A 25,587-nucleotide genomic window follows, 5' to 3' on the forward strand; every position below is an offset into this window, starting at 1 on the left:
CCATAGAAGAACTTTTCAAGCTGTTTTTTTATTTTCTTCTTGTGTGAAAACTGAGTCTCAAATGGGCGAGATAAGCAATGAAGAGTGATGCCCGATCCCAATTGGCCCCTACAATACCTCCGTCCAATATTATGTGTTCGAATTTTCAAAATGTCAGTTTACTTCCAAACTATTTTGAGTTCAGAGAAAGTAAGGAGTACTCAATACTCGGGAGAGTGTGAGAAATCTGAATTCAATGCAATCAGCCCATTAAACTTGAAATAAGAGGCGAAATCAAATCAATACAAACGAATACAAACAACAAATTCAAGACTGCTTCGATTTTGTAAATGTAAGTAGCCACACGCCATTTATCCGGATAATTCCGATTATATCCGGCTGTATCGAGAATAACTTTGGCGCCAAGACATTGCGCGCAACGGGATGCAAACCTACGTCACTCGGTCCAGCCATTTCCTAATGCGCAAGGGTCAGCACAAGAAGAACCTAACTGACCGCGAGTGCAACAACTTAGTTCAGCATGTGCTAACAAAAGGCAAGATCCCCAAGTGCGTCGCCGACGAGATTGGAGCATTGTTCGATTGCACCCCAAACACGGTCCGGAGGATTTGGCGGCGTGCAGCTGTAGACCTAACTGGTAACAAGACGATTTGTCAAAGTGTCCATCAACGCAAGAAAGGCAACAGCGGTCGCAAGCGTGCACACACAAACCTACCAGAACGGATTCAAGCCATCCCACAATCCCGCCGGTATTGCTTTCGGTCGTTCGCGCATGTTTTGGGAATTCCGAAGTCTACGTTGCATTGTTACTTCAAGCGCGGTGTCATTGCCAAATACTCAACTGTTCTGAAGCCGATTCTCACCGAGTCGAACAAAGTGTGCAGGCTTCAGTGGGCCATGAACCATGTCAAGGACATCGACGGCGCGAAGTTCTTCGACCCCATGCTCGATACGGTCCACGTTGACGAAAAATGGTTTTATATGACACGCATGAAGCGAACTGTGTACGGAGCTCCAGGCGAGAAGATCAAGCAAAGGTTATGCAAGTCGAAACGACATCTATTCAAGGTCATGTTTCTGTCCACTGTGACCCGACCGCGTTGGGACGACACAAAGAACGAATGGTTCGATGGCAAGGTGGGCACTTGGCACTTCATCAAGGTTGTTCCCGCCCAGCAACGCAGTGTTCGACGAGATGCTGGCACCCCTGTCATGAAGACCGTACCTGTGATCCGCGACACGTACAAGGCAATGCTGATCCAACATGTCATACCTGCCATTCGAGCCAAGTAGCCCGTCGCGGAGTCAACGTCCGTTAAAATACAGCAGGACAATGCCCGACCACATGTGCCTCCACTCGATGCTGATGTTGTTGCTGCGTGTAAAGCCGACGGTTGGGATATGCAGGTTGTGTTCCAGCCTCCGAACTCCCCGGACATGAACGTCCTCGATCTGGGATATTTTCGAGCAATTCAAGCTCTTCAAGTGGAAAAGTATTCAAGCACTGTCGACAAAATTGTGGCGGCGACGGAGGCAGCGTGGGCGAATCTCAAAATGACTACGCTGAACAAAAACCTCCTGACCCTGCAACGATGCCTCCAGGAGGTGCTGGGGAGACGCAAGAGAGTATAGTGATGGGTGCCCTGTGTACTCAAATTGAAGAAATGACTGTAGATCATAGCACATAAGTCGAGGACGACATAGTCGATGCTTTGGGCCTCGCTCGATTGTCGGACTAGTAATGACTTGATTATACTATACAAAACGATCATACTTTCTTGGAAATTTCATTTTGCAAATACGAACACTTACTGTTAATATTGGACGGAGGTAGTACTGTACCTCGCAATTTTCGTTCAATCTACATTTTCTTAACGAAATTTCGCGGGATTTGAACGTGACACAACACCCGCCAACTCCAAACCTTCGGAATTTTATAAACCTGCAGCATATAATACGGTCACATTATTGTTGCCTTCGTGTGGGAAAATGATGGTGATGTTGCGCCTGCAGCAGCGGTTGACGCGGCAGTGCGTGCGATTTAAGAAAACAAAGGCTGGACGCGGCGATGTGCCAGGTAGACAGTCGCTCGTTGCACCCTTCTTTCATGTGCTCACGACGTGATGAAGGAAACAAAGGCCAGGCGCTGCAAATGGCGATCCGCCAGATTGAGAGCAACTTTGGCAAAGGGTCGCTCATGCAACTGGGCTCGGCTGGGATTGCGCAGGACATCGAGGTCATCTCAACAGGGTCCCTTTCTCTTGATATTGCCCTTGGGGTTGGCGGGTTGCCCAAGGGGTGCGAACCCACAACCCAACAATGACTGCTTTCATCTTCGCTGATCGTGCGCATTTGCAGGCGAGTAGTCGAAATTTACGGCCCAGAGAGCTCCGGCAAGACTACGCTGGCCTTGCACTGCATTGCTGAAGCCCAGAAACAAGTTGACAACCCATTCACTGGTTCAAATCCACTGACTTTCCACAGGGAGGCACATGTGCTTTTGTCGACGCCGAGCACGCTATCGACGGCCACTACGCGAAAGCCCTGGGTTCGTGGCATGCCTCTCCGTTGTCATGACAAACCGCTAATGAACATTTGCAGGGGTCAACATCGACGAGCTGTACGTGTCGCAACCAGACTCAGGCGAGCAGGCTCTTGAGATCGCCGACACACTGATCCGATCGGGGGCAGTGGATGTGGTTGTGGTCGACTCTGTCGCGGCGCTCGTGCCGCGCGCTGAGCTCGAGGGCGAGATGGGGGATCAGCAGATTGCGCTGCAGGCGCGCCTGATGAGCCAAGTCCGGACATTGCCTCCGGTGTCCTGGCCACTAAACCTCCCCGCGTGCTTTAGGCTCTGCGCAAGTTAACCGGGTCATTGTCCAAGTCGAACTGCATGCTGATATTTCTCAACCAAATCCGTCAAAAGGTGAGCTCTCTCTCTGCGTGGATGTCGCGATTGACCGTGTCGTTGGCAGGTTGGGGTTCTGTTTGGGTCGCCCGAAGTTACGTCAGGGGGAACCGCGCTGCGGTACTACGCGTCTGGTAAACCACCCACTATTTCTTCTCGTCATTTCTGCCTGAATCGTGCGCTTTCTAGTGCGACTGGACATTCGTCGAAAAACACAGATTAAAGAAGGCGACAACGTACGTGATGCCACCCTCGTTTTACAACTTTTCTCGAGGAAGACCCCGTAGGTCGTCGGCAACGAGACAGTGGTCAAGGTGGCCAAGAACAAGCTCGCGCCGCCATTTAAAGTTGCAACGTTCGACATGCTGTATGGCAGAGGCATCGATCGATTGTCCGAAGTGGTGCGTCGCCCGTGTCGTGACGAGTTTTGTTGTTCGCGAGCTTTCTAACTGACCGGCACGTGAGTGTAGTTGGACTTGGGCACAGACATCGGAGCCCTCAAGCGGTCGGGGTCGTGGTATGCCTACAAAGATGGTGCGACCATCACTTGAGACTGCCACCTCGACTAATGGGATTCGTAGAGCCGATCGGACAAGGCCGGGCCAAGGTCGGTGGGCTTGATAACCCAGAGATCATCGCTGGGGCATTTGTTTTGCATGGAGAATTGACTGATCCGGATTTGTGTGGCGTTTGTGTACCTAGGCCAAGCAGTTTCTCATGGACCATCCCGACGTTGCGGCCGGCATTGAAGCTGAGATCCGCCAGACGCTGTTAGCCCGACGAGATGATGTAGCCGACGATGGCGATGTCGTCGATGCAGAAGAAGACAGAACGGACCAAGTGGCCTTAGACGAAGAACAGATTGATCCCAAGGACGGTCTTCTAGACGATCGACCGATGGATGCGACCTTGGATGGCACACTGGAGAAAGCGTAGCGACGGCAGTTGGCTTGTATGGATCAAAGCACACTTCATCATGATCTCGGTGTATTCGCAGTAGTTCTTTATGGGTTGATGGCTTAGTTCTGTTCGTCCTGGATACCTTGCTCCGTGATTGAGTACATGGCTTCGGCCTCAGGCAAAATTGGGGAATCGACTACTTTCATCACACGGTTTTCACCCCGAGCCTTCTTAAGCCTCAACCTGGTCAAGTCCAATACACGTCAGACATGCGCGGCATGTCATTTCGGCATACCGTGTGCACGATGCATGGGCCATAATGTTGCCGCCGATGGGTTGCAGCGGGTCCTTTGCAAACATACCCGAGTCGGGGTTGGCCGTCATCTAGACCAGCATATTGAAGTCAGAACACCTGAAAGAATGGAACTTTCTGGGGATCCTGTTGATGGGCTCAAATAATGAACCAATGCCGTCATGTTCAATAGTCAAACGAGGCGACATGGAATGCATCGAAGTGTCGGTACCTGGTTCGTAATGACGACTGCTACACCGAATTCGTCGGCCATGCGGGTCAAGGCTCGCAGAAACCTATTGCCGTTCAATCAGGCGCCGCTGTTGTTATCGCAGAGCACATACTTGGCCAATTCCTGCTGCCGGGCAGCCAGTTCTCCACGGCCCGAGTAGTCTGTTCGAAAGAGGGCGGTCGCACTGTCCACTATGACCAAGGCATACCGAGACTCGGCCATCATCGCCGACGCCTGCGACAGCAGCTGCATCTGATGTTCTGAGTTGTATGCGCGAGCGAAAGCAACGTTGTCCAAGACGCTGTCTCCTGGAATGTAGTGATGGGAACGACGATCATGTGACAGAAGTACATGGACATACCGTCCAACCCGTAGCGCTCAGCAATGGCGACAAGACGCTGCGGCCGAAACGTGCCTTCTGTGTCAATGTACAGTGCTTTTCCTTCTCCACCACCCTTGTCCACAGGCAGCTGACATGTGACGCATAGTTGATGGCAGAGCTGTGTTTTTCCCGTTCGAAACTCGCCGAACAGTTCAGTGATCGAACCCGTCTCGAAGCCTCCTGTTGGCGAGATGAGAGAAGCCACCAAGAATCGACAACACAGCACCTCGAAGAAGTTCATCCAATGCAGAAGACCCAGTGGTCAATGTAATCAAATCTTTTCGGCTCTGCATGACGTCGGCAGCCTACGACACGGCGGGATGACGAAAGATTGAACTTTCCAGGCATGGAGGACAGGGTAGTGCGAGGTCGTACAGTCGTGAAGCCCACATTCACCATTTCACGGGCCGCTTTGAGCATTTTATCTGCTTTCGCTTCGGTGATACCTTTAATGCCAATGAGCTGCCTTTTCGTGGCCATGGCAATGGCATCGACCGTGTGGAATCCTGCATCCTTGAGCTTGTTGATGTCGGATGCGTTCATCCCCGACTGCTCCAGCGCACTGATGCCACAAGGGCCTTGCAGCTGTGCAACACCACCGTCGTCTTCGCCCACTGCTTCGGGCATCTCATATTCGGCCGCGCGGATTCCCATCAAGCCGCTCATCTTGAAGGAACGAGGACGAATTCAAATTGTTCAGGTTGCGTCCAGGCGCGTAATTTTAATTCGGTCATTGAAATAATTCGCTGGTTCGGTGCGAAATACCAGTAATTGTCCAATTTAATTAGGGACGTCAAAGGTTAAATAATTTCGCGGGAGTTCCTCATTGGCTCGTTGGCGTACTGTCTCCCGCCAGCTCAAAAACGCCGAGTCGATTTTGAAACTTTCTTTATCCGTTTAAAACACCTGTAGCAAATATTGAATACCCGAGTTGTATGCTTTGAAACATTTATTCCAAACACGGCCGTCGAGGCAAATGCATCAGTAGAGCGTGCATAAGAAAAGTGAGCAACGCAACGAAGACTTTTGTACGCACGCTCGGGTGAGATCTCCCAACACTCATGTACGTAGCCAGCGAGTATTAGTGATGAATCGTGCAAAGGCAATCAAGCGAGAGATTGCTGCTTTCGCCAATGAAAACACTGAATGTTAATTATCAACTTAGTTTAAAATGCCCAGCTCGCTTTTTAAACATATTTGCAATGCGCCATTTCGCCGGTATTTGAATATCGTCGCGCGGGCATCATGGACGAGGAACTCGAGCAAAAAATGACGTTTGTCTTGGCCGATATCGACGCCCAATTCAGCAAGGCCCACGAAGCAGCAACGCAACTCTTGCGTAGCGTGCGTCGACATAGCCAGACGACTCGTCAAATGCATGCGCATTGCCGGTTGTTCCACGACCTCTTTGTGCAGCTCCAAGACCAAGCGCAGTCGGCATCGCACTCGACTCCTCGACATTGTCGACGAACTAACCCGGAGAACAGGATGAACTCAAGTACGTACACTGATATCCATGAAGACATCGAGGTTGCGGAGCACTACGATTCGGTCTTTGATGCCGACGACGAATTTGTCGACGCTCAATTGGCAACGACGACACTTGTTCAACCTCGAGACACGGGTGGTGCATCTTCAGCTCGCCTTGCGGCAAACTCTGCGAATTTTAGTGAAAGCAGCATCAATATCTCCACCATGGACAGCCAACACAGTCCGTTGCTGCATCATACGTCCACGCGACCGCCTGTCCATCTTCACACCCCTTCCGGCGCCACCCATCAACCAAACTCACACAAGACGCCCGCTTCGCCAGGAAACAGTAGCAACGCTTCGTACGGCCACCTTGCACACCTTCCTTCACCGGACCTACCGTCGTTGTCGAACCGTGTCCAGCTCATCCCGCCGTCGTCATCCAAGGCTCGAGGACATGAGAGCGACTCGTCTTCCTTCCTCGATGGTCCAAGTGAAATCACCACCCCCGACGTGTACGTGGTGAGTCGTCCGACGCAATCTGCTCTCTCCCCGACCTCCAACCCAGCTGTCCCCTTCACCTCCGCAACGTCCCCACTGAACACAAGCGCTATTGTCGACTCCAGTCCTCTTGCTCAAAACACAGTGCAAACTCCACAATGGCACACGACGCCTGGTGCTACGTCCGATCTGCGACGACGGTTCAGTGCAGCCTCCGACTTCCACACCCCTGTCAAATCCAAGCCATCAGCCTTTGAAGCTGATGACGATGACGAGATGGACCAAGACGTTGCGTTCCCCCACATAGATTCACCTGTTCTGGCTTCGCCGTTGCTCAGTACCAAGCTGAAAGTTATCACACCGCACACGCCACTGTCAAACCGCATTGCCGGCGCGTCAACTGAAGCGCCGTATCGAAGCCCGTATGCGTCCACAATGCTTTCGTCCCCGTCGACTCCAAAAATTCCCATATTCGACCTGGCCCTCTTCCCTGTGGCTTTTCAGGTGATTTTGGTAGCTCTCACGATAGCATTGGACTCTGACTTGATTCTGTCATGTAGAAAGGCGAAGGGGCGTACCAAATGACCCGACTGTACAGCCACTTTCGCAACAACCCGACGCAGGCCATGGTACATTTCACTTCCTCTCTCCACTGTTTAAATCTAACGTGGCCAATGGTAGACTCTAGATGGGCTCCTGGAAAAACTGGACGATTGCGAGTCAGAACGCTTGGAAATTTTACTTGATACGCTCGTGTCTAGGCGATTGCTACGGCCATTTGTTGTCGAAGGGGAAATGTACTGGCAGGCCTCGTTGAAGTAAATTTATCTTTCAACGGCGTAACTTTGCATTTGGATCTTTGTCACACGCATCTATCGTGCCTCTCGGGGTGGGCTTTTCCTGGCCATCCGATTTGGTAACCGATGGTCACGTCAGTAACGCCTGTTGGGGAGGAGTTACCTTACCGTTCCATGCAGTCCAATTGTTTAAACTGATGCAGTGTTTTGTTTGAACGTCTTGTTTTATTACAATGAGCAGTAAAATTCATCACGTTATATAGGTAAAAGGCACTTTACCTCGAGGGGAATATTCCCCAAGATCGCGATGGCAGTGAATAAGCTCCGCAGCTTTGGCATCCATTGCCACCTATTGCGTTGCGGTACGGCAAATGACTGAGAGCCGAAAGTCGGCGTCGCCACGGGCATCAACCATTCCAGAAGATCAGGTGGATGACATTGACTTGCCATTTCCCGACGAAGGTCCGGGGACTCAAATGGTGGCGTCGGTGTCGTCCGCCTCCATCTTGTCCATCACCTCCGAGATGTCGGTGGCCGAGAAGGACAAACTGCCGCTTGCCAGTCACTTGGCCAAGGCCGCCAAGACTGGCGCGTCCAACTTTCTCCTGGCGTACAACATTCGAGCTGGAATCGCACTCTTGTCTCGCATTGTCCAGCTCATCCAGAAGCGGTACCTCACAACGCTCTCAAGCAATGCACACGATGGCGTGTCAACCACAATGTCCAATGACCTCGTAGAAAGTTCCGAGATCTTGTCGATTTGAACTCGCTCTTGTCAGAAAAGCACCTCAACTTTCGAGTTGAGGCCGTGTCCATGGGCCTTTTCATAGGGTGCTTCACCGGCGGCTATGAAGCGCTCCAGGCAATTCTTCGTAAACTGCGGCCTGACTTACGACATGCCACTCGCACGGTAGTCTCTGGAGTCGTGGCGGGCTCTGGTGTCCTTTGCCTCGACCCTAGTCGGTAGTGCTCCCACCGTGGCCTTTGCATCGTCATCCTGACCTCATCCTCCTCAGGCGTCGGTCGTTGGCCTTGTACACGTTTGTGCGCGCGCTGCAGTCTGTGTACAACATCGCCAAGGCGAGAAACATGTGGCACTTTTGGGGAAGCCACTGGCCTCACGGTGATGCCCTCTTGTTTGGCGTCACGAGTGCACAGGTCAGCGTTTCGCTCATTCTCTCACAGTTCAACGAGATGCTCTGAACAGGTCATGTACTGCTTCATTCTGCGTCCAGAGATTCTGCCCAAGGAGTACTTTTCTTTTATACACCGGGCAGGACCAGTTGCAGTCCGAGTGCTCCAGTTCACACAGCGCATTTTGCGTGGCGCGACTGTCGAACCTTCTGATGTGATCCGCTTTCTCGACGACAAGGCGTCTCCCGTCGTGTATACCATCACGCACAACCATCCAGAGGTACATGGAGATCGCCATTCCTGTCATGAACAAGTCAGTCTGTCGGCAAACATGTCCAAACTTGGTGATTTCTAGAACTTGCCGTGTTCACTCATTCACCACGGGTCGTCGTCATGCACTGTGGGGTTTGGCATGACGTTTTGGAAAGCTGCCCGCCGGACGTTCCCACTGTACCTGTCGTTGAACATTGTGCCTCGAGTGGTATTGCGGTTCCACCGCTTCCTCAAGTCGTACGTAGTGCATGGACGTGAATGATGGCGCGAATGAGAACTTCACACTTTCGACAGACCCGTGACGACTCTGATGAAGGGGATGTTGGGCGGGTTTCGATCCACGGCGTTTTTGGGCACGTTCGTTGCTTTGTATCAAGCAACGGTGTGCGTGCAAAAAGCATTGTTTCGCACAGATTCAAAGGCCACGTACTTTGTCGCAGGTACGCTTCACTTTCGTTGAGATTATTGACTTCGAAACTTCTTTGGCCGGTGTAGGCTTGGTTGCGTCGACTTCTATTCTCCTGGAAGCCAAGTCGCGCCGATCTGGTGCGTCGACGCATCTCTGTGGGCAATATGCGCTGGCTGATAAAATGATGGTAGAACTGGCATTGTATGTCCTACCGCGAGCCCTTGATCTTCTCTACATCACGCTACGCGATAAGCGCGTGTTGTCCGACATGCCATACGGGGAAGTGATCTTGTTTGCGTGCTCGATGGGGACAATCATGTTCTGCTACGAGGTATCAACACCAACCATTCGACTTGATGGACTTTTTGCTCACTCTCTCTTGCTCTGCTGCGATAGCACGAAAAGCAGCATTTGAGTCCATTTGTGGAAAGATTGCTCGACCGATTCTTGCACTCTAGAGTGAAGTCACCCACAAGTTAGATCGCAATACTTCCACTGGAAGCAACCTCTTTAGTCGTTCACAGTTGCAACACTTACTTAGCCACAAACATTTCACTGCAGTATGAGCATCTCCCACGTAGCAATGCATCGCCTCATCGTCGTTGCACTGCCTCATGTCCTCTTATGCGGGAGTTACTTCTTGCGTACGTCGTCAGCAGCGGCACGTCATTGCGAAAAGCATCGCGTGCTGTCTGTCGGAGGTGGTAATGGAAAAGTTTAAGGCCAAAATGAGCGCGAAAACGCCCTTCGTTAAAGTACTACCATTGTCATTCAGAGTACTTTAATGAAAATCGAACCGATTTTTCTGCGCAACCAACCCTGGAATTTTTTGAAACGAGCAAATCTCCCATGGTCGTGACCACTGTCGCCCAAGACGCCCCCGTGTCGCTGTCGGGCCTCTTTGCCGCCAGCAGTGACTCCGAAGTCGATGAATTCGAGAACGAGTTCGAGATCCAGAATATCTCCATCGGAGACGATATGTACCGCATCCGCGTTTTCTCGTTCCACGAAGCCAATGCCAACAAAGTTTGGCCAGGCATGTTTAACCTTGCCAACTTTATGGATTCCCATGCTCGGTACAGCTCGGGTCGAATCATGGAACTCGGTGCTGCAACCGGTGCTTTAGCGATCCATTTGCGCTCTGCCCCCCGAAACTACGACGTCACGACAAGGTACGGGAGGTCGAACGTTTACTCGACCAGGTCATCACGCCACTGTAGCGATATCTGCGATGACGGCGCTGTTGCGGCCAACATTGCGTTCAATTCGGCTCTAAACGGTACTATACTGAGATTGCTTTCGTCTGTTTATAGCTCTCGTAGGACAAGCGCTTGGATGCCATTATGCACACACGTGGGGCACTGGTTGGGATCATCAAGGGCATATTCGATTCGTGATTGCTTCCGACATTCTGCTATACGTGAGGTAGACCTGCTTCCTTACACCCACCCCTTTCGTTGCTGGTACAATCGAGGTGTGATCCACACTTAGCGCATATGGAGCGCTTGTGGAAACCCTTCTCGAAATCTTCGAATCAAACGAAGCGGAAGAATTTCTCATGAGCTGGCGCCGCCGCATCGCAGACTCGGCGATCTTCTTCGAACTCATGAAGGCGGCGGGATTCCGGGTCCATCACCATGGGTCTTGCGTGTACTCGTTCTTCAAACCCGACGTGTTGAGCCCATACCTTCAGTCTCTGCTCGTTCTCCCACCCGATGTGTTCAAGTAAATGGTTACATAAAAACGCCCCCAAGGGGCACAAGATTTCAATTCATTTTATTTGGTGCAATTCTTCACTTTATTATCCAATCAAAACTTTTCATATAGTTTCGTCTTCATAATTCAAATGTAAAATACGTTGATTCGGTCGCCCGCTTCATGGCAGGGTGCATCAGGATGTCGGGGTTGCCGCAGCCGTCCCCTGCACAACATGAGGAAGGCAGCGCAAAGGTGATGGTGGGTTCCTCGGTATTCTTCAGTAAACATCAGGTGGGTGAATGCTGCCAACATGGCGGCAATCGAGTGCTCCTGATCACGATACCGTCAGGAACTGCAACGCGATATGACCGTGCTCCTGCTCCAACATCTTCAAGGTCCTACGTCATCCCCATCGCCGAAGCATATTCGTATCCTAGATGCGCTATCAGGTTGCGGTATTCGTGCGATACGGTGCGTCTCTAGCGCATCTTCGTTGAGCACAACTGTCAAATAGCTACGCGTTGGAGGTCCCGCTCGTGGCAAGTGTGGTGGCCAACGACGTGGACGCGGACGCTGCTTCTTCAATTCAACAGAATATCCTTCGCAACCAAGTTGCGCATGTCATTAAGCCATCCCGCATGGATGCGATCGACTGCATGAGGAGGACGAAGAACGGTGGGCGGTATGACGTGATCGACCTCGATCCATTTGGACCTTGCGCGTCATTGCTCGCCAGCGCCATCGCGACCGTCTCGACAGGTGGGCTCATTTGTGCCACTGACACGGACATGCAGACTCTTCTTGGGAAGACGTCCCATGCTCATGCCCAATGCCACGCCCAGTATGGTGCGGTCCCTGTCACCGCAGCATACGGCAAAGAGCTCGCTATTCGCATTGTGGTTGGAGCCGCTGCAGCAATGGCTACCGCGTGCGATCGGTACATTGAGCCAGTGCTATGCACAGCCGTGGAATTCTTTGTCCGCGTTCATTTCCGTGTCCACGACCTTCCTCCGCAAGGAGGCTGCGTCATGCCCGTCAAATTGTCCGTCGTTCATCAATGCATACGTTGCAGCTTCTTTCGGTTGCGTCCTCTCGGTAAAGCCACTGGCGACAGCCGCGACGATGGGCAAGACTCTTCGCCAACGTGCCCAGTCTGTGGCGGTTTGCTCCAGGTACCATGTTGGCGAACCTTCACGTCCCACCCATCCTCGCATAGGTTGGGGGCCCGTTGTGGACCGGGCCGCTTCAAGACAAGCCCACAATAATGTCCATGGTGGCAAATACATCAGCCGCGTCGCAGTCAACGCCTGCATTCAGGTGAGCCAGGTTCAACCAGCCTACCCTTCTTGTGCCAGCACTTCATGCGTTGGTTGTAGCGTCGTTCGTTCGATTTCCCAAGAAATGCTCGGCGACGTGGATGACTTGGTTTTGTCCATTTCAATCCCCAAGTTGTTTCGACCATATAAAGGGGTGGTAGCATCCGTGCCGTCCAAATTTGCCTTCCTCAAGGCGTTAACTGCCCTTGGATATGCCGCGACATCGACTCATTTGGATCCGACGGTACCGCATCGATGTCACAGCCGCCGAGTAAGCCAACACGACGTATCGTAGGGCACCAAAACCAACGCGCCCTTGCTTGTAGTGTACCGCGTCGTTGTGACGTGGCTCCACGCACACGAGTGTTTGGCGACATCTCCGATCCTGCCGAGTGTTTTGCCCCTTCCTACCACCGACTTGACATTCCCCCCTCGTGACAGCCAGAGTAAGACACACGTCTGCATGCACGACGCAACAATGATGGCATGACACCTCACGTTGGGTTTTCTGCCAGACTACCCCGTCGCGTTCGCTCCGCGTATCAAGTGCCTCGTCGACCACACGTGGCATCGTCCCGTGGCTGCTCAGCAAACTCGGACGGACGACGTGAGAGGTCACACATGGCATGTGTACGAGAGCACATTCGAGGCGGTGGTCGCAGTACTTGCCCAAAGCCGCGCCCAGGATTGTGTTGTACTTCATGGCCACCGCTATGTCTTGCCGTCTTCGTTGCATATTCCGTCCGGTATCACGGTCCAAGGCCGACCAACCGCCCCGCGTTCGTTTAACACTTGACGACTAGTTTGGCACCGTTCACAGCCTTCAATACTTGCTTTGTGTAGACACGACGATGGTCGGTCAGATTGTGGTGAAGAATTCGTCGCATGTGACGTTGCGGCACTTACACATTCACTGCCCAGCGCCACTGCCAAGTGCTGCGGCGCCGGCGACTGGTATCGAGGCATCCAAGCGACCGGCGCGCTTCCATCCAGTCTTAATTGCATCTTCGTTCAACGTCCAGTTGGAGCAATGCACTATCTCGTGTGGACGGCATGCTCCTGTGCTTGCGTGTGTTGGCATCGTCGATGGGTCGACAAATGTCGGGCTCACGACATGCGCGATCCATGCTGGACCTCAAGCGGGGGCATGCGTCGCAGGTATTTCTGAATGGACTACAATCCCCCCACCAGTGGAATATGCATGGTGCGGCTGGGACTGAGCGCTGAACTCAGGCAAATCCAAGGTGGTCGTACGAGATTGCACCATCGATGACGTGGCGGGCTGTGGCGTCGACGTGCAAAGCGGCAGCGAAGCGTATGTGGTGGGCACGCGAGTGGCGAATTGCGGCAAGAGTGGTCTGTTTGTACACTCGTTTGCGAGTTTGCTCTTGGAGGATAGCCACATCGATCGCAACGGCATGGCGGCAGTTGAAGGTAGTTGCGCCAATCGTGCACTCGTTCCCAGCCATTCGTTTTCAGACTCTTCCAATGATGCATGCACGTAGTGACGACGCAGGCGACTGCAATCCTCCGGCGAAATGTACTCAGTCGGGGCAAGAAGGGCGGTCTACTTGTTCACTCCAGTGGACGTGTTGAATTAGCGGAAGCCAACGTCGTGACCAAGAATGCGCTGGCCGGTGTGGATGTGCGGGGTGTCGGCAGTGTCGCCGTGGTATAATGTCCGTGTGACGAAGGAAACGCCTTCACCTGATGACCGCAGATCAAGCACAATCACGTGTGCAATGGCCGTGCAAGCGGCGTGTTTGTGTCGGACGATGGGGCGGTGTATTTGCACGACAATGCCATTCTTGGAAACAAGCGAGCAGGAATCGAAGCGGCCGACGCCGTCGTGTATCGAAACGGACATGACGATGCAAGTGCGACGGCTGGCAACGGCATACCTGAGCTTGGGGATACAAGACAGCCCTCGGCAAGGTTGGAGCATGGATGAGAGACTTGTCTGCATGTTTCGTACGTAGTGCCGAGCCATAGTGTGCGTGTGCGGGCAGATTATGACGCCGCACGTCGGTCGTCGGAGCTAACGCACCACGCGTAAAACGAACGGAGTTCGTCGTTTTGTCTCCATGCCAAGTGGTGTGAACACAACGATGCTTCAACCACGTCAACATGTCATCAACCCAACACGCCATTCCAACATGAAAAAGCAAGTGGCGCCACGATATCGTGACGAAAACGAGGGCGTGCATTAGATGCAGCACTATGACATGTCGCGTGGCCTGCAGTCGGGAGGAAGTGCCGCCACCGCCGCAGATCTGCCATTCCATGGACATTTCACGCTTGATCTGAACTGTGATTGGCCAAAATTGCAGAATGTGGACCAATGGCTGGATTCAACATTTCGAGAGGCCGGAAGCGCGTGCGATGCAATCGCAGCCGATGCAGTCGCAGCAAGACAACGACCCGGACGCGTTCTCGTATGCGTTTGTGGAGCAGGACGAAGACGACGACTATCTGAAGGGGGGGGATGGGCATACCGACATGGATCACATCCACATGCAACAGATGCAGCTCCAGATGGACCAGTTGAGCAGTACGCTCATGGGCAACTTGGACCTTGAGGAGGACTTTGAAGGTGGTGGACAAGGCGTGAACATCCCTGTGCAGCTTCCGTCGCACGCGTGCGCGTACTGCGGGCTACACGACCCTGCAAGCGTTGTGAAATGCGTTGCAACGGACAAGTGGTTTTGCAACTCGCGCGGGAACACGAGCGGAAGCCACATCGTGCAGCATTTGGTGCGATCGAAGAACAAGGAAGTGAGCTTGCACCCAGACTCGCCGCTCGGAGAAACCGTTCTCGAGTGCTACAACTGTGGCTGCCGCAACGCGTTCCTCTTGGGGTTCATCCCTGCGAAACAGGACTCTGTCGTCGTGCTGTTGTGTCGCGACCCGTGTCTGCAAATGAACGCGCTCAAAGACATGAGCTGGGACATGACGCAGTGGTTGCCACTCATCGAGGACAGAAGCTTCCTTCCGTGGCTCGTAAAGGTCCCCACGGAGCACGAGCAGCTCCGGACGCGGCAAATCACGTCGACCCAGATCGCCAAGCTCGAAGAAGGTAAGCAACTGTCTTTTCTCGTTGCCCTGTCTTGCCGTCCCATGTCGTGGTGTGCTCTTGGATCCTGCCTTGCTCACATGAACGTTTCCAACGCTGCGAAATAATCGTTTTCCGACCCCATAAACTCACCGACGTGTTGCATTAGTCTGGCGCGAACACCCCACGGCGACTTTGGATGATTTGGATCGACCTGGAGTCGACGACGAGCCGAATCCGGTGCTGGAGCGGTACGACGACGGGTATCAGTATCAAAACATCTTTGGGCCGCTGGTCAAGATGGAGTCGGACCACGACAAGAAGATGAAGGAGTCGCAGACGCAAGAAAATGTGTTTGTTCGGTGGGACATTGGGTTGAACAAGAAGCGGAACGCGATCTTTACGACGAACCGGCCGGACTCGGAGTTTCGGCTCGTCCCGGGGGATGAAATCCGTCTGCGCCTTGGCGGCGGGTCCGCGATGGTGTACGGGAAGGACTGGGAAGGAACGGGACACGTCCTTCGGTTGGACGAGTCGGAAGTGACGTTGGAAATGCGCAACTCGCATGTTCCTGTACGGTGCATGCGTTCACATGACAGGCACGTTATCGAGTTTGTGTAGGTCGAGATCACGGACGGGTACTGCGTCGACTTTGTTTGGAAGGCCACGTCGTTCGATCGCATGCAAAGCGCAATGAAGACGTTTGCCGTCGACGATACGTCGCTGACGGGGTACTTGTACCACAAACTTCTCGGGCACGAAGTTGAAATGCAAACGTTTCGGACAAATCGAAACGGGGCCGCGACGGCGAGTGGCAGCGGTGGGCTCTCGGTGCCCGGTCTCCCCGAGTTGAATCCGTCCCAGCTTTTGGCCGTCAAGGGGGTACTCCAGCAGCCGCTCAGCCTCATCCAAGGCCCCCCTGGGACTGGCAAGGTACGGACTGGGATGCATGCCTCGTCGCAACGATATCTAGTTTTTTCGGTAAGCTTTCTGTGCTGTGTAGACAGTGACGTCGGCATCGATCGTGTACCATTTGGCCAAGCAAAACAACGGACAAGTTCTTGTGACGGCACCGAGTAACATTGCAGTCGACCATTTGACCGAGAAGATTTCGGCGACGGGGTTGAAAGTCGTGCGGTTGGCCGCCAAGAGCCGCGAGGCCGTTGCATCCATCGTTGAACACTTGACGCTGCACACCATGATCAAGTCGCTCGTGTCACCCGACAAGGCCGACTTGCGAAAGCTCATGCAGCTCAAGGAGGAACAAGGGTACGTGTTGAGCTCAATACTTGCCATGAATGCTCCGTTGCGAAGTCGGCATTGGCTGGATTGAGGGTCTGGCTTGGTCATGGAGAGCTCATGGTGTCGGTGGTATTCGACAATCGTAGAGAGTTGTCGTCGCAGGATGAAAAACGATTCAAGGCACTCAAACGGAACGCCGAGCGCGAGATCTTGCAAGCAGCGGATGTGATCTGCACCACGTGCGTTGGGTCGGGCGACCCGCGACTGTCCAACTTTCGATTTCGCCAAGTTTTGATTGATGAAGCCACGCAGGTTGGTGCGTTGTCGAAAGGAGTTTGGTCGAACTCATGGTGGACCAGGCGACCGAGCCCGAATGTTTGATTCCAATTGTCCAAGGGGCCAAGCACGTTGTGATGGTGGGCGACCACATGCAGTTGGGGCCGGTCGTGATGAACAAGAAGGCGGCCAAGGCGGGGCTGAACCAGTCGCTGTTTGACCGGTTGATTCGCCTGCAGCACCGACCGTTCCGTCTGCGCGTGCAGTATCGCATGCACCCGTGCTTGTCGGAGTTTCCGTCCAACATGTTTTACGAAGGCGAGCTCCAGAACGGTGTGAGCACAAGCGACCGCATCCTGAAGCACGTGGCATTCCCGTGGCCCAACCCTCAAAAACCCACCTTTTTCTACATTTGCTTGGGCACGGAAGAGATCAGTTCGTCGGGAACGTCGTACTTGAACCGCACGGAAGCCAGCAACTGTGAAAAGATCGTGACACACTTCCTCAAGGCCGGCGTGCTGCCGTCTCAAATTGGTAGGTTTATCGATCGTGTCGTTCGAGTGCGTTTCCGGCGTGGCATGCATGGCTGGTGGATCATTGCAACGAGTCCATCGCACTGTCGGGGGACTTCATTCGAGCGTGGGTGTGCTGACTGTGTCTGAACGTAAGCGAGCGTCGTTCGTGTGGCTGGAACGCAGTGCTATCGATGCGACTTCTTTTTTCAGTGGCATGCCATGAAGTCGGCCTTACTTGTATGTCCCTTGGGTAGGCGTCATTACTCCGTACGAAGGCCAGCGAGCATATATAGTCAATTTCATGCAGCGCAACGGCCCGATGCGCGCGCAATTGTACAAGGACGTGGAAGTGGCGTCGGTCGATTCGTTCCAGGGACGGGAAAAGGATCTAATCATCCTCAGCTGCGTCCGCAGCAACGAACACCAGGGCATTGGGTTCCTCAGCGACCAGCGCCGACTCAACGTGGCGCTCACGCGAGCCAAGTACGGCGTCATTCTATTGGGGAACCCGCGCGTGCTGGCCAAACAAGAGCTCTGGAACGACCTGTTGAACCATTATCGCGACCAGTCCCTTGTCGTGGAAGGGTCACTGAACAACCTCCAGCCGAGTTTCATGCACTTTCCACGGGTCGAAAAGCGCACGGATCGCGGCGGCAGTCGTGCCCATCATCACGACTACCCGTCCTCGCGTAGCCAAGCGTTTAGTCGAAATGGCACACCACTGCCGCCGTTGGACTCGCGCTTTGATCCGCGCTACGACGCCAGCGGAGCGCTGCCTCCGCCGAGTATGCCACCCCCCCCACAACTAGGGCGTGGGCCGGTTCCGCCGTACGGAGGCAAGCCGCCTCCTCGGAACTACCATCCTTCTGCGAGCAGCTTGGCCGGCCCGCTGACCCAAATGGAAGAAGCCAACCTCCATCTCGGTTTGATCGACGACGGGGTGGATGGTCCGTTCACCCAAGCGGCGACCCAGTCGTTTTCGCAGTTCTCGATGGGGGCTGGTGGTATGTCGCAAGACCCGTTCCAGTACGACGCCGACTACAAATCGCAAAATATGTCGCAGGACACCAGGTCGAGTGGGTTTTACTGAAATCGCGGGGTGGCTGGGAACTCGCGCTGTTTGGACAATGGCGAAGAAAGTGCTGGTTAACATCAGCGCGGGCAATCAACGAGGCGGCGGCTTTGTTCGTCATGAGGTGGCCATCGAGGCGGGCGACGGACGAAGCCCGCTGAATTCGGAGGACTAACTGCTAATGCATCATCATCCATTCTATCATCGGCATCCAAACGAAGGAGCGCCAGGGCTTGCCGATTACCCTCGGTCGCCAGCGCCTTTCACTTGTTTGTGCGAATGCGTCACAATTGTCCCACGTGAAAAAGATTTCTATGGAGTGTCCATGCTCCACAATCTTTTTTACGCATTTTTGAAAAGTTTTGACCAATCGTGTGTGTTGATGTCCTCCGGTCATTCGTTGAAATATTTTTTTGCAGACGCATTTTTGTCATGGATTCCCTGAAAGTTGCGTCAAGTGCGCAAACTCGAACGAGCCAATCCGGTGGCGAGATTAAAGCCAGCACACATTTGCAATCTACGTCGGCCGACGACGACTGACTCGCGTCCGGCCACCACAGCGCCGCCGCCGTCACTGAACTGGGTAAGTCTGTACGATGCACAAGATCACATGCTACATGGCGTTGGGCTCACGACCTGTACAGAAGAAGAGCCATCACGTGGACATGACGTGCGCATGGGGTGAAGCTGGCGACCAGTGTTGCCCGTTCGTTGTAATTATTGCCACGAGTGTTGGAAGTGTCCTCGCGTGTGTGGCGTGCATGGCGCTCGCTCTGTACATTTGGCAACCTCGCTTGAGTCCAGCACATCAGTTTCCAGCCCCCGACGATGGCGGGGCCGTTCGCATCACGTTGCCGCACCATCTCGCGACAGGACACTCGACTCCAATGGACCTCGATATCCGTATCTACCCTCCTGGTAACGCCACTGCGTCCGCGACCACCATGCCGACACCGCACGACGTTGTTACCCATCCGGATTCGTCGCGGCGGCACAAGCAACTGAGCAAGTCTCGACCGCTGTCTTCGTCCAATTCTGCAGCCCATGCCCGCCAGCGACAGCATCCCCAGCTGCGCGACTCAATCACGATGGACTCAATCAACTACTTTACGACAGATCCACCGTGTGTATCTTCGTACCGACCGTCCACTGTCATCTCCCAGTTCTCGCAGTACGCATTCAGCGAGCTGTCATCCGAAGCGTCCAACAACATGAGCAGCGTCGCAGGGGACGGCATTCTGTCGTCGTACATGCCGATCATGGATGAGCAGCGGCACCTCCATGACGACGACATAGCTGACTACCACCACCCATCTCGGCATTATCCACATCGACACCCGACCAAGCTCGACTCGACAACGTCCCAAGCGTCGTCGAATGCGACATTCATGCCCAAGTCGTTCAAGAGTCGATCCTCTTTGAAAGGTGTTGACAGGCAGTACCTCAGCGGAGGAAAGCAATACCACCACAGAACGAGCCGATTGGCAGGTACGAATGCCGCTGCCATGCCGTCTACGCCGCAAGATAAGCGGCTGTCCACGCGCGCCCTCGTCGACTCGGATTTGCAGTCTTACACAAGTGCGTCTATCATGATGGAGTCGCCGTCGGTGGTCAGTTCCACCGTGACCGAGGTCATGGAACATCGACCAGGTGCATCGACAACGTCGGGCTTGCAGCCACCATCAACATAGCGCGACCAGATCGTCAGCTAGACAGAAGAGTAGCAGGTTGGACTCGGAATTCAACGCAGGCCTTTATTTAATCCGACGTGTGCGTGGCTCCTGTGGACGGTCGCTTGGGCTTTTTTCGAGGACCGACCGCCGCATGATGCGATGTCATGTTGCCCGAGTTCGCGACCATCGTGGCTTCGTTCAGTCCGCGATGCATATATACGCGGAGGAGCGCGGAGCAGTACGCCATCAATTTGGCCATGTCGTCTAGCTCATGGGGCTGGAATCGACCGAGCACGTACTGATCGAGCTGAAGACCCGGCGGAGGGTTGCCGTTGTTGCTGGAGTTTTGAAACCACGAAGGACAGCCGACGCCGATCTTGAGACGTGCAAACTTCTCCGACGCGATGCACTTGATGATATCGCGCACGCCATTTTGACCACCGTGGCCGCCCTTGGCCTTGAAGCGACACGTGCCAAACGGGAGCGAGATGTCGTCTGTGACAACGAGGAGCTCGTCGTGCTTGTTCATCCCGAGTGCATTGTTTTTGAGGCTAGATCGTGAACAGGGCAATGGTCAAGGACGCGAGGAAGATGCAAAACGCACCGGAATCGATGTAGATCCATGTAACTTCGCACGGACATACCCGAACGATTCATGTACGTTGATGGCAGGAGCCCATGGATGTCGACAACTGGGTAGGGGACGCCCTCATCCAGCGTGCGTTTCTTGCGACGCTCCGATATCAGATCAATCAAGTCATCATCCTTCGCGTTTGCAAACGCCAGCTGCACTTGGACGACTTCGCCATGCACAGCTTTCACATCGGTCCATGGATCAGTCGTGTGCTGCTGTAGAAAATGCATCGCCGCCATCTTGCCCACGTTGTGCCTACACTTTGAGAAGCAGCTCAGTCGACTGCCACGCAGCTCGTTCCTGCCCAAACACACCTCGTCAGCTTGAATTTCTCGCCTGGATTTCCAAGGCCGACAAGGAGACGGCGCACGACCGGTGCCACCGTCGCCTTTGCCGCGTTGTCGATAGCGGTCATGCTCACTTGCAGTGCTGCACTAGTTTTAAAATCTGCAGAAATATTATTCATTTTGTGAAATGAACTCTAGCTTTGTATTCCACTATTGCGTCATCGAAAACATTTGGTGGTCATGTTTAAAATACAAACCTTGAAGGAAGTGTGTTCAACACAGTCGCGATGGTGGCAAACCAACACCTGCCAGCCATTCTCCGCGCGGCGAGGCCATTCTTCGTCATTGCTGGCCCGTGCGTGCTTGAGTCGGAGGCAGTCGTGCTGCAAATTGCCAACAGGCTCAAGGCGATTCGAGACGACCTCGGAATCCCCGTGGTCTTCAAGGCCAGCTTCGACAAGGCGAATCGTCAGGACCTCGCCAGGTACACAACCCGACCCATGCAGTACTCGCTTGGACAATGCCCACCGTCTGTGTTAGCTATCGTGGCCCGGGGCTTGAAAAGGGCTTGAGCCTCTTGCAGCATGTGAAAGCACACACGGGACTACCGCTCCTGACCGACGTTCATGAGGTTGCCAGAGCACTGTGACGACTGCGGTGTAACGTGCTGTGTCCTTGCAGACGTACCAAGTGGACGCTGTGGCACAAGTCGTCGACATTATTCAGATTCCAGCGTACCTCTGCCGGCAGGTCGGGCTGCGTCATAACGACGCACCTCAGCGCATCGTGCATGCTCGTGTAGACAGACTTGCTCGTTGCCGCCGCGCGGACGGGTAAATTGGTCAACATCAAAAAAGGCCAAATGACGTCGCCAGCCACCATGGTGCACACGACCTTCGATCATTCCAAACTCACTCACGATAGCTCCTCGCCGCCAAAAAGGTGACGACGACCACTGGCCACGGCGGTGGGTTCCTTTGCATTCAATTGTGGCTGGTGGGTTGACTGCAAGTAGATGTCCTTCTCACGGACAGAGGCACGATGTTTGGCTATGGCGATCTCGTCGCTGACCCGCGCAACATTCCCCGGCTGCGGCAAAACGGCGGCTTAGTGGTCCAAGACGTCACCCACAGGTCGGCCCCCTCTGCCATTCTCTTCGATGTCGTGGCTTTCGAATATGAAAGCCAAGCGATCCATGTGTGTTCTCATGGTTCGAGCATGGCAGTGTGCAACGAACGGGCGGCAACACGAGCACGAGCACTGGGGACCGCGAATTCATCCCGACCATTGCACGCATGGCCGCGGCAGGTACCATCCTCGTGTGGGTGTCCGACCTCTGTGACGTCTGCGCGATGCTAGTTGGAGTGGACGGGCTCTTCATGGAGACGCATCCGGACCCGGCAAAAGGCCTGAGCGACGCCACAACCATGTTGCCGCTGGACGAGCTCGAGCCATTGCTCGAAGAACTCATCGCGATTGCAAACGCGTCGAAAGGTAATCCATCCAAGCAACGATAGATCCTCGTCCAGATCAAGCCCACGCATTGCCTTGAATTCAATCGTGCCGAATCTTTACGTCCTTTAAACTGTCCTCGACCTGCGGCAGGCTATACTCGGCCGGCCACAGTTTCTTGAGCATGCGGTCGACGCGGCGGTACAATCGAGTCGACTGCGGGCCCCTGCGGTGCCGTCGATTCTTCGGCACTTTCGGTCTCCTCGGTCGACGGGAGTCTTTGCCAGTTGGTTTGGCAGAAGTGCCGTCGGGAGTCGACATGGCGGCCAACACGTCGGTGCGCGTGGCTTGGTACGCTTCGACCGTCTGCACGGTCTACACCATGCGTTCACAAATGATGAGCGGTGAGGGGGTGGACTGGGCATGCGAGACATGTACCTTGAGCCGCTGGAGCAGGTTCAGTCGAAACTCGGCAGCCACGTTGTCCTTGGCGAGGCTGTTTTGCATAGCGAGTGGAATGGGTGCGATTGCCGCCATCCCGTGCACCTCTTCCGGTCCGTCGTCTTCAGGCTCGTACGACGCCCTCGCCACTCGAGGCTTTGTGGGGGGGGATCTGAGGCGCGTGGGCGGCCTGGTTACCGCTTCTGCCTTTTTCCGCACTTCGTCTGGAACCTACAAGGTGGCAAAATCAGTCTACATCATTGCAGCCCACACTCCAACGCACTTGGAGCTTTGGTGCGGCCATCTGTCCATGGGACTCGCAGATCCGCGCTTGGTTGTTTGCCGCGACTTGCCAGTCCTTGAGAATTTGCTCTCGTGGAGTGGGGAGGGTGAGAGTTGCGTGGTGGATTTGAACGCTTGACACGATCTAGACGAAGCCGTCGGACGACCATGGATTCATTCGCACGTACGGCAGTCGCCGCCACGCGAAATCGCATTTTCAACGACGCCTTGGCGTCCTCTTCTTTGTCGGGTTTGTGCAGGATCGGTTTGTTGCCACGGAGCACGCGCCGCCGCTCCTGTGCAAACTCTTCAGCCTTTTGTTTGTCGGTCTTGCCTTTGCGTTTCTTTCGTATGTTAGCTTTCTCTCTGGCGGCAATCACTTTGGTGCACCGAGGGTCCCCTGGCAAGTCGTCCACTCCACGTGAAATCGTGCGCCAAATTCTCGAGCATGGACATACCAGTGTTGTGGTCGCCACTGCCGCACCATCCACACAGCACGTGTGCATGCTTCATCATGGCGCGGGTTGATCTAGCCATGGTGCATGCGCTCGTTACCCATCCAACGCACGTCGGTGTCGAGTCTTACATGGTGAGGAGCAGGCGGGGGTGCGACACCGCGATCGCTACGCGTGTTTCGCGCCAGTGATCACGTGCTTGCGCAACTTGTTTGAACAGATTCAGTGCCGTCACAACAGTCTCGAGCCGATCCACGAGGAAGACGTCGACCCACGTCGCGCGCTACAGTGCAAGAAACGTCACTCCAGCGAGCCAACGTTGCTACTTCCACACGTACGTCCATGACGAGGGCCTTGACGTCAGTGACTGACGCGAGTTATGTGAGCCATGCGAATTCACAACGGGCGAGGGGGGTCGCCTTACTCGCTCGTAGGTCGACTTTGCTATGGGATTGATTGTACAACAACGCGTGCTCCCCTAGCAAATCGTTGTCTTGTGAGTCCGAGGTGCACGGGGCCGTCTCCGCCGCACCGCAAATGTCGTGCTCTTCGTACAGCGCGATCTCGACACTCACACGCTTGCGCTTGAGTTCGCTGAGCGGGATGCCATGCCCAGCAGAGTCGGGAACGGACGTCGTATCGGCCAGCAAAGTCGACGTTGGGGCCCCGACGTTAGCAGAGGGCCCCTTGGCTGCCCCCTTTTTGTTTTTCTCCTCGACAGGAGTGTACTTGATGGCAACACCGTGTTCGTCCATGAGGCACACCATCGGCATCGACTCCTGGACGATGCCCGAGTAGATGAAATACATCACGTTTGCCTCGTTGCCGTGGCGCAACAGAAAGCTCTACGGGGCGTATCGTAAGCCAGGTCTTTTGCAAGAGATATTGGAATTTGTACGAACGTCGGCGGCGATAGTCACTTGGCGGAGTTTGTTGGAAAAGCGCTGGACATCGCCGTGGCTCCACGATTCAAAGTAAAACAAATCTTCGAGGAACTCGTACTGCGTGAACCCGACTGTGTCGCCGTTGCTGGCTCGCACGAGGCGTTGGTACGCGGCGCGTTTGAGGCATATAAACGATGTGACCGTCGTGGAAACGACCGTGCACGTGCGCTGGGCGGTCGGCTCCATCACCGCGAGCTCGCCAAATGTCCCGCCCGACCCGATGAATCGAATGAACTTGCCAAACTGCTTGAGTTGATGGGCGGCGTCACTGTGCAAGTGCCGCGTACTGGCCGACACGTTGTTGGCCGCGGATGACGCTATGTTGTCATCTAGAAGCGCGCGCTGCAAGAGCAGCTTGACATCGTCTTCGAACGGCTTGGCCTGCTTCTTTTCGTTCTCGTCCACGTACAACGCCACTTGGCCCGAAATGATAATGTAAAACACGTCACCAAAGTCCCCCTGGTAGCAGATCACGCTGTTGGGTGGCGCAGTGTACAAGGTCATCTCGCGGCAAATCGTCTTGCAAATGACGTCCTGGATTCCCGAAAAGAGCTTGTTCGTGCTCCCGTTCTTGAGCACCCACTCGAACAGGTTGTCGATTTCTACGACGTTCGTCTTAATTTCCAGTGTAAACACACCAGTTGTGTTTTCGATACCTTCCACCGTTCGCATGTCGGGCCGTTTCCCGAGCACTTTCAGCAGCATTTGAGCGTCCGCGGTCATCGGGAGATTGTTGTGCTGGCTGGCCAAGAGCCTTTGCTTCGACCCGACCAGGCCTCGGGACGTTGACGCTTGGACATCTCGCATGGCATGCAACTTGACACGGCTTCCACGCTGGTCGGTCATGTTCGCCTTTGCCAAGGTTATGACGTTCAGTTACGTGGACAGTTACGCGTTTCATTTTTTCACCACAGTCGAAAGGTCGCGAATCAAGCATTTGTCGGTTGGAG

General features: G+C 54.2%; 11 protein-coding genes across 17 annotated transcripts; 7 read left to right on the plus strand and 4 right to left on the minus strand.

The window, feature by feature from the left end:
* Positions 1–423: 423 nt before the first annotated feature.
* On the plus strand, positions 424–1,293 carry H310_07536 (hypothetical protein; the record flags this gene model as incomplete). The annotated part of the gene is made up of 1 exon (XM_008872925.1): positions 424–1,293. One exon carries the CDS (start codon positions 424–426, stop codon positions 1,291–1,293), a length of 870 nt encoding a protein of 289 aa, XP_008871147.1.
* A 685-nt stretch (positions 1,294–1,978) lies between these two features.
* On the plus strand, positions 1,979–3,951 carry H310_07537 (protein RecA). Its single transcript, XM_008872926.1, has 12 exons — positions 1,979–2,077; positions 2,130–2,298; positions 2,359–2,440; positions 2,485–2,548; positions 2,602–2,798; positions 2,852–2,926; positions 2,976–3,042; positions 3,098–3,144; positions 3,196–3,309; positions 3,379–3,442; positions 3,490–3,515; positions 3,611–3,951. Exons 1-12 carry the CDS (start codon positions 1,990–1,992, stop codon positions 3,842–3,844), a joined length of 1,227 nt encoding a protein of 408 aa, XP_008871148.1. The 5' UTR covers positions 1,979–1,989; the 3' UTR covers positions 3,845–3,951.
* H310_07538 (DNA repair protein RAD51) lies at positions 3,555–5,446 on the minus strand. 3 transcript variants are annotated; one of them, XM_008872928.1, is made up of 8 exons: positions 5,090–5,446; positions 4,941–5,019; positions 4,694–4,894; positions 4,541–4,640; positions 4,445–4,493; positions 4,333–4,396; positions 4,104–4,192; positions 3,555–4,051 (listed from the first exon to the last, which is right to left on the minus strand). In XM_008872928.1, the coding sequence occupies exons 1-8, from the start codon at positions 5,378–5,380 to the stop codon at positions 4,040–4,042; spliced, it is 885 nt and encodes a 294-aa protein (XP_008871150.1). In that variant the 5' UTR covers positions 5,381–5,446; the 3' UTR covers positions 3,555–4,039. The 3 variants fall into 3 exon arrangements, with proteins under 3 accessions (XP_008871150.1, XP_008871149.1, XP_008871151.1); XM_008872927.1 differs by having other exon boundaries at positions 4,445–4,640; XM_008872929.1 differs by lacking the exon at positions 5,090–5,446 and having other exon boundaries at positions 4,445–4,640; positions 4,941–5,040.
* A 481-nt stretch (positions 5,447–5,927) lies between these two features.
* H310_07539 (hypothetical protein) lies at positions 5,928–7,541 on the plus strand. The gene is made up of 3 exons (XM_008872930.1): positions 5,928–7,189; positions 7,246–7,314; positions 7,367–7,541. Exons 1-3 carry the CDS (start codon positions 5,960–5,962, stop codon positions 7,505–7,507), a joined length of 1,440 nt encoding a protein of 479 aa, XP_008871152.1. The 5' UTR covers positions 5,928–5,959; the 3' UTR covers positions 7,508–7,541.
* Positions 7,542–7,807: 266 nt separating this feature from the next.
* On the plus strand, positions 7,808–9,901 carry H310_07540 (hypothetical protein). Of its 3 annotated transcripts, XM_008872931.1 has the most exons (9): positions 7,808–8,152; positions 8,221–8,445; positions 8,499–8,640; positions 8,690–8,896; positions 8,972–9,126; positions 9,184–9,329; positions 9,385–9,435; positions 9,490–9,629; positions 9,695–9,901. In XM_008872931.1, exons 1-9 carry the CDS (start codon positions 7,854–7,856, stop codon positions 9,776–9,778), a joined length of 1,449 nt encoding a protein of 482 aa, XP_008871153.1. In that variant the 5' UTR covers positions 7,808–7,853; the 3' UTR covers positions 9,779–9,901. The 3 variants fall into 3 exon arrangements, with proteins under 3 accessions (XP_008871153.1, XP_008871154.1, XP_008871155.1); XM_008872932.1 differs by having other exon boundaries at positions 7,808–8,445; XM_008872933.1 differs by lacking the exons at positions 9,184–9,329; positions 9,385–9,435; positions 9,490–9,629; positions 9,695–9,901 and having other exon boundaries at positions 8,972–9,158.
* Positions 9,902–10,124: 223 nt separating this feature from the next.
* H310_07541 (N2,N2-dimethylguanosine tRNA methyltransferase) lies at positions 10,125–14,467 on the plus strand. 3 transcript variants are annotated; one of them, XM_008872934.1, is made up of 14 exons: positions 10,125–10,470; positions 10,519–10,577; positions 10,621–11,023; positions 11,194–11,287; positions 11,346–11,467; positions 11,511–12,168; positions 12,213–12,313; positions 12,373–12,556; positions 12,608–12,758; positions 12,828–13,091; positions 13,156–13,470; positions 13,546–13,746; positions 13,818–13,984; positions 14,033–14,263. In XM_008872934.1, the coding sequence occupies exons 3-14, from the start codon at positions 10,857–10,859 to the stop codon at positions 14,261–14,263; spliced, it is 2,655 nt and encodes an 884-aa protein (XP_008871156.1). In that variant the 5' UTR covers positions 10,125–10,470; positions 10,519–10,577; positions 10,621–10,856. The 3 variants fall into 3 exon arrangements, with proteins under 3 accessions (XP_008871156.1, XP_008871158.1, XP_008871157.1); XM_008872936.1 differs by lacking the exons at positions 10,125–10,470; positions 10,519–10,577; positions 10,621–11,023 and adding an exon at positions 14,292–14,467 and having other exon boundaries at positions 11,159–11,287; positions 14,033–14,247; XM_008872935.1 differs by lacking the exons at positions 10,125–10,470; positions 10,519–10,577; positions 10,621–11,023 and having other exon boundaries at positions 11,159–11,287; positions 14,033–14,275.
* Positions 14,468–14,616: 149 nt separating this feature from the next.
* H310_07542 (hypothetical protein) lies at positions 14,617–18,673 on the plus strand. The gene is made up of 7 exons (XM_008872937.1): positions 14,617–15,388; positions 15,534–15,937; positions 15,986–16,297; positions 16,368–16,633; positions 16,753–16,918; positions 16,966–17,416; positions 17,652–18,673. Exons 1-7 carry the CDS (start codon positions 14,644–14,646, stop codon positions 18,485–18,487), a joined length of 3,180 nt encoding a protein of 1,059 aa, XP_008871159.1. The 5' UTR covers positions 14,617–14,643; the 3' UTR covers positions 18,488–18,673.
* A 986-nt stretch (positions 18,674–19,659) lies between these two features.
* On the minus strand, positions 19,660–20,112 carry H310_07543 (hypothetical protein; the record flags this gene model as incomplete). The annotated part of the gene is made up of 1 exon (XM_008872938.1): positions 19,660–20,112. One exon carries the CDS (start codon positions 20,110–20,112, stop codon positions 19,660–19,662), a length of 453 nt encoding a protein of 150 aa, XP_008871160.1.
* A 115-nt stretch (positions 20,113–20,227) lies between these two features.
* H310_07544 (hypothetical protein) lies at positions 20,228–21,191 on the minus strand (the record flags this gene model as incomplete). The annotated part of the gene is made up of 3 exons (XM_008872939.1): positions 20,228–20,693; positions 20,747–21,031; positions 21,091–21,191. 3 exons carry the CDS (start codon positions 21,189–21,191, stop codon positions 20,228–20,230), a joined length of 852 nt encoding a protein of 283 aa, XP_008871161.1.
* Positions 21,192–21,321: 130 nt separating this feature from the next.
* H310_07545 (3-deoxy-8-phosphooctulonate synthase) lies at positions 21,322–22,642 on the plus strand. Its single transcript, XM_008872940.1, has 8 exons — positions 21,322–21,547; positions 21,604–21,694; positions 21,745–21,813; positions 21,866–21,946; positions 21,988–22,030; positions 22,079–22,196; positions 22,289–22,371; positions 22,423–22,642. Exons 1-8 carry the CDS (start codon positions 21,351–21,353, stop codon positions 22,578–22,580), a joined length of 840 nt encoding a protein of 279 aa, XP_008871162.1. The 5' UTR covers positions 21,322–21,350; the 3' UTR covers positions 22,581–22,642.
* On the minus strand, positions 22,449–25,504 carry H310_07546 (hypothetical protein). The gene is made up of 11 exons (XM_008872941.1): positions 25,294–25,504; positions 24,596–25,239; positions 24,226–24,538; positions 24,118–24,171; positions 24,032–24,060; positions 23,825–23,976; positions 23,697–23,767; positions 23,427–23,638; positions 23,240–23,383; positions 22,954–23,187; positions 22,449–22,890 (listed from the first exon to the last, which is right to left on the minus strand). The coding sequence occupies exons 1-11, from the start codon at positions 25,481–25,483 to the stop codon at positions 22,618–22,620; spliced, it is 2,316 nt and encodes a 771-aa protein (XP_008871163.1). The 5' UTR covers positions 25,484–25,504; the 3' UTR covers positions 22,449–22,617.
* Between the last annotated feature and the right edge of the window lie 83 nt (positions 25,505–25,587).

This window comes from Aphanomyces invadans (genome assembly GCF_000520115.1).
Source record: "Aphanomyces invadans strain NJM9701 unplaced genomic scaffold supercont1.14, whole genome shotgun sequence".
Lineage (NCBI taxonomy): Eukaryota > Oomycota > Saprolegniomycetes > Saprolegniales > Verrucalvaceae > Aphanomyces > Aphanomyces invadans.